General features: G+C 31.1%; 1 protein-coding gene across 1 annotated transcript; it reads right to left on the bottom strand.

Moving 5' to 3' along the window:
* Positions 1-2,880: 2,880 nt before the first annotated feature.
* On the bottom strand, positions 2,881-4,358 carry LOC114402429 (AP2/ERF and B3 domain-containing transcription repressor RAV2-like). The gene has a single exon (XM_028364998.1). The coding sequence runs from the start codon at positions 4,187-4,189 to the stop codon at positions 3,101-3,103; it is 1,089 nt and encodes a 362-aa protein (XP_028220799.1). The 5' UTR covers positions 4,190-4,358; the 3' UTR covers positions 2,881-3,100.
* Between the last annotated feature and the right edge of the window lie 1,938 nt (positions 4,359-6,296).

Raw genomic sequence — 6,296 nt, 5'->3', positions numbered from 1 at the left:
AGCTCCTGACAATTTTTTTAAAAAGATTATTGAAGTTTAATTTTGAAATCAATACTTCTATTTTAAAATTACTCTTGTTACAATAACTTAGTAGTAATATTGGAAAGTATAAGGTTGTTAAACATAATTTATTAGAAATCAAGGGTAAATTTAGAACAAGAAATAATCAATATTGTTATAATAAAACTTTTAAAGTGACTTATATATGTAAAGGAGTAATAAAAAAAAATTAGAATATAACTTATAAAAAGGGATAGAAGGAATATATGAAAAATTACATTAAATAAAAAAAATGAAGTTAAAAATATGTAATTTCTAATAAATTTGAACCAATGATAAAGAATGTATATCTAAACAATAAATAATATTAGTGATGATGATAGATATTACTAAAACATTTAATGTCAATAGTTAAACATTTATTTTTTAAAAAGTTTAATCTGGTATAAAAAATAATAATGAATGATTACGCGCGTTGATGCATTTGTTAGTGAAGAAATAAACTAATACTAGTATTCTAGAGTGTCACTTTACACGTATTAACGTTCCACGTATAATTCAATTTTCAATACTTATACATAGTTCGTTCATAAAACCAGGTTTTGAGTTGAAATCTGTAGGAGCTCCAGTTAATATCTGACAAAGATAGATAGATACTTATCCTAGACCATTCATTTCAGTGACAGTAAGCAAATGAAGATGTCCTAAATGTCTTGTTAATAAATAATGTGGTCATAATTAATTACAAAAGCTCCAATATTAGTGATATTCCTTTATTGACCTGTGAAATGTTCTACCTTTTTGTTCAGTTTCGCCGTTTATTAGTTGGATTTTATAATTATGGTTGATTCGCTTGAATGATACAACTTCTCATATTAATTGAAAACTTATGGTGTGCTTCTTCTTTTTTTGGTATAGTTATGGTGTGCTTTGGAATGAGAAAGAAATTAGAGAAAAAAAGAAAATATAGATAATGATGTTTCTTTATATCGTTGAACTGTTGAAGAGAAAAATGAAAGAAAAGTGAGAAACAATAATATTTAGAAATATTTTTTCTCTTTAATTTAAATTTCTAAAATGTTTTCTCTTCTTATACTTTTTTTTCCTAAAGGAAGAGCTTGAATGTGCCTCAGATATTACTTTTTTTTTTTTCTGAATTGGCCTCAGATATTATTAATGAAGAATAGACTAATTCTAAATTATATTATTTAGTTATAATTATATTGCGATATTGTCTAGCTACAACTTGCAATCAGAATTTGTATTTTGAAATACTATAAGTTATATATGAAATGTAATGTTTCTTTAATTTAAATTTCAAAACAAAGTATTCTCTCCTTACTTTTCTTTTTTTCTAAAGGATGAGCGTGGATGTGACTCAGATATTAGAAAAGTAAGAATAGACTAATTCTAAAATGTATTTATTTATGCATAACTATATTGTGAAATTATACCCAATTTAAATTTGTATTTTGAATTATATTGTAATTAAGCTATATATATATATATATTTGATATTGAATTAATTTATATATTTTATAATTTATTTTAATATTTACATACTCTTTTGACAAATCTATTCAATTCAAAGCAAAACAAATTATATTAAATTTAATTTTATAAAACCGATTAGATATCTAAGAAACAAAATTTAAATGCTCAAAATCGACTCAACTCTACCCGCAAACCCACTACATGTTATAAAGTATAATTATCAGCTTTCAAATAATATATACAACTATACAAGCTGGTGTAAGTAAGTTGTTGTATAGAACAAGGAAAATGAACCTAGGCTCAACATGTTTTTTTAACCTGAAAAAGGATCAACATGTTTTGAACAAAATCCTAGATTCCTAGTTGCAGGTTTTCCTCTCTTTTTCAGGGAGCGAGTTGAGAATTCTTTAGTGATACAGAACGATGCAAACAATGTTAGTTTCATGGACAGTTGACCATTCCAAAAACAAGGTACTCTAGTAGTAAGGTCTTTAATTTTAAGAATGTTAGAAAAAGCTATGGGCATGTACAGTACGCCATACCCACTTGCCAAGTAGCTCTTAGTTTCTTTCTTTATTGGACAAATGTCTAATTATCAACTTGTTCACACTTTTCTAGGTCATGCAATGGACCCCCCAAATATATACATGTATTAACTTTCTGATGAATTTTAGCCGACCTTTCTCCTTCGGAAAAAAAATAATATTTATTTCATAATCATAAAAAGTACTATAAAGAAAAAATACAAATGTAGAAAGATAAATGACAAGATAGAGAAAGTTAATAAATGTAGAAAAGTAAATGATAAGATAAAGAGAAGAAAAAAAAATGCAATAATTTGTCGTCCAAAACGAAAGAGTCATGCTCTACACCATAAAAAAATGTATATTTAATTCAGTTAATTTTAAGAAAATAATTATTTATTTTTATTATACTTTTTAAGTTTTTTTAGAAAAAAATATTTAAAAAAATCATGTTTAAATATACACTAAAATCAAACTAAAATATTTTTCTTTTGCAAAATCATATATATTCTTTACAAAAAATAGTCTTGCTCAAACAAGATAAACCTATTGTAGAGAACGAAACTCTATTTACAAATATTTATATTTAGCATAATTCAATATTACTACTATTAGGTAAACTAGAATATCTTCATATGGGTTGGTAATGCAAGCTGAAATCATGAAAATGGAAAGCACCGCACATGTGATTACATGAACAAGTTACAAAACAAACTTTAAGTAAATCTCATACAAGGAATTGATTTATGATAAGGCGATGAATTTCAATTAATTTTTTTGTCGGAAATATCTGTTCACAGTTAATGTGCCTGTGTCTATAAAATTTACTACTTATAGAAAACATTGATAAGAAGAAGAAAAAAGTACAAAAATAAATAGTTGCACTCCATGTTCCTTTCTTTTGAAAAAAACCTTTGCATTATACAATTCTTCTTGCCCTAATTTCTCTTTTTTTTTCCCGTCAAATTAAGAATATACACGTTTTGTGAGTGGCAACTTGCAACAACAACGCCATCACCATCTCTACCTCACGAATTCAACAGTTACAAAATTAACAAAAGAAACTCAAAAACTATGTAATGTTACAAAGCTCCAATTACTTTTAACTTCTTGCTACATTCAAATGCAAACAGCTCCATCTCTTTTCTCTTCCCGTCACAGCCAACCCCAATACCATCCGAACCGGGTACGGGTAGTTTCAAAAGGTCGACCCCGAAAAGCCGTACCATCTGAACCGGCTCAACAACCGGTCCAACCGGAATAAACAAACCGGCAGCATTATTGTTAACCTTACCACTCCTCGCCTTGCAGTCTATATATAGTTGCCGGTCCAGTCCGGTCGACTTGAAGAACTGAACCGCGTCACCAGCTCGAAGATTCTTCTCCTTAACGAACCGGCTCCATCCTTTGGTAAGCACGTAGCTCTGGCTACTGTTCCAATACGAGTAACGGAACCGCCACACTTTCCCTCCAACGTCCTCAAAGTTCAGCAACATTCCCTTCGCCCCCGCAGCCGCCGCCATGCACGGCAAGGCTCCGCCGCCGGATCCGCTTAACGGAAAGTGCTTCTCCGCGTGCTGCTTTGGTATCACTAATCGGTTCAGCTTCCCGACGTCGCTCGGCGTAACGGTTTTCTCGAACAGCTGCTCACGCGCCTTCGCGTCGAACGCGCCGCTCGACGCGGTTTCGGCGTCCCGGCGGCGCCTGCCGCCGCGGGTGCTCTGCTGGAGCTCGTTGTCGTAGGTGTGCTTGCGGAGCATGTCGACGATCTCGGACTTGGAATGCGTGCTGAGGAACTCGGCTTCGGCGTCGTCGGCGCCGGCGAGAGGCTTGAAGTTAGTGACGGCGTCGCGGCCGCGGAAGCGATGCGCGGCGATGTCGTAGGCTCTGGCGGCTTCGTCTTCCTCGTTGAAGGTGCCGAGCCACACGCGCTGGTGCTTCTCGTAAATCTGAGCTCCCCAACGACCGTTCGGTTGCGGCACCACGCCTTTGTATTTCGAGGACGGGAGTTTCCGGGATTCGGCTTCGCCGGAGACGCAACAACCGTCGGGGTAGACGACGGCGGTTGCGCCGCTGCCGACACGGCTGAGAGGCGGCGGAGATAGATTCGCCGGAACGGAAAGAGAGTTGCTGGTTGTGGTGGTTTCGTCTGTGACACTGCCTCCATCCATTTTGTGTTTGTAACGGTTAACGAACTAACTTTGGTTTGTGTGAAGTGAGTGTAGATAAGGGTTTTGATTAGGTTTGGTTATTGTTGAGTATTTTAAGAGCTATAGCATGAAGAAACAGAGGTGGAAGGAAAATGAGAGACAGAGAGAAACTTGAGAATAGGTATGGTTTGGTTTGAGCCAGGAGGATATATATATATATATATATATATGTATATATGTGAGGAACCTGACTTAATTAGTGTTATTTTATGTGTAATGAGATTTGGATGATTTAAGCATCATGGGAGATTACTAATTTAATATTATTTCATTAAATGTGAGCGTGTATGGGTGGGTCAACGATTTGAGACGGAGGAAGATTCATTGTGTGTGTGAGAGAGAGAGGATCCATGAGAAAGGAGAAAGGGATAAGATCACTAGATGTGTGTCACTTGACAAATTCAATTTCATAATGGGGATATCATTAACTCGGTTGACAAAATGAGGTAACAAGGGTAGTGATATTCATCTATTTTAATTTTGGAGTGTATGGGTAAAAAAAGAAAAGAGAAAGTCACAAATTTGATAAATGATATGATGCCAATGGAAGAGAAAAATAAAATCATAAAACAGAAAGTGAATGTATAATATTTATTGAGAAAAAGATGTTTAAACACCCAAATTATACTTTTGACTACCGGAGACAGTGAAAAGAAGAAGAAAAAAAAAATATAAATATAATATATGATATGACGTGAAAAAGAGGATAGATAAAAAAGAAATGAAAGTGTTAATGATGTATTTAAAATATAGAGGTATTCATATATATATCTATCATTTTATTTATTGTAAATATAAATATTGCTTGATTTTTTTTTCTCTCTTTATGTATCTTTTATTCTTCCTTCTTCTTAAAGGAGATGGAAAATAAGTATTACTAATGTTTTTTTTTTTATCCTTTTTTTATTAGGAGAATTGCACTTCTCTTGAGGTCTTTTTAGATATTGGCACCTCTTTACTCTAGGAAACACTCACCTCTACTAAATAGCATTAAGGAAAGAGTGAGTGTAATCACTTTATTAAATAAAATAAGAAAAATGTTAATTTGATGAACATCCATTGACCTATCTAACGCTTAAAAAGAGAGATAAAAATAAGAAAAATATATATATATAATAGGAATTATGGTGTAAAATGAAGATAAAAGATAGAGAAAAATAAAAAACTTTGATGGAGTGTTTAAAATTAAAAAATATTTATGTATCATTACTCATAAAATAAGAAGTGTCTTACTCACATTAAATATACAAAAGAGGTAAGTGTTTGATTAAAAACTAGAGTAAATATATCATTTAAAAAGACTTAGGTTGGCGGGTGTAGTTTTTTCTTTTCTTCTTTTATCTCCCTCTCTTCTTTCTATTCCATGCACCTCATTTACCGTGCTCATGAGATAACACGCTTTTTATTATGATTAAAATTTATTAGATATCACAAAATTATGTGTAATTTCTACATTTTATTTAACCACTTTGGTTCATAATTTTATATATTTTAATAACTTTTAACCAATATGTTATTAACACTTCCCTTTTGAGAACGTCTTAATTAATAATTATAGAGTATTGTTATTTCCTTGTATACAAATCCCCTAATTATCTTGTTAAAAAAACTTTATATTATTTTATAAAGAAAATAACAAATAAAAAAATACATTTAATATCTTGAAATTATAAACACATTCAATACTTATTAAATAAGAAAATGAAAAGATTTAGAATTATTCATAATAATAATGATTAAGTTTTTAAAAGCATATTAATGCTATTTTATAATTAATATTTTTTAAAATCATAATGAAATAAGTTAATATATAAAAATAATTTTTAATGCAAAATAATTAAATTAATTCATTATGGTTTTTAATTTTAGTTTTAGAAGTAATTAAGAAAATACAAAAAAACCTGAGTTAGTCCCAATATGGGATGATAATCTGTACTAATAATGAAATAATTTAATATAAGTAATTCTATTTAGCTTCAGCAAAATTCTCTCTAGTAAAAGATGCATATAATCTATAAAAAAAAAACTCAAATTAAATATAACTGGAGGTAAAATGACACTTCCATTT

Source organism: Glycine soja, chromosome 20 (genome assembly GCF_004193775.1).
Source record: "Glycine soja cultivar W05 chromosome 20, ASM419377v2, whole genome shotgun sequence".
Classification (NCBI taxonomy): Eukaryota; Viridiplantae; Streptophyta; class Magnoliopsida; order Fabales; family Fabaceae; genus Glycine; species Glycine soja.
This window is presented reverse-complemented; position numbering and strand designations above follow the sequence as displayed.

Coding starts and splice junctions, on each gene's coding strand:
- LOC114402429 (XM_028364998.1), bottom strand. CDS start 4,189: ATGGATGGAGGCAGTGTCACAGACGAAACCACCACAACCAGCAACTCT.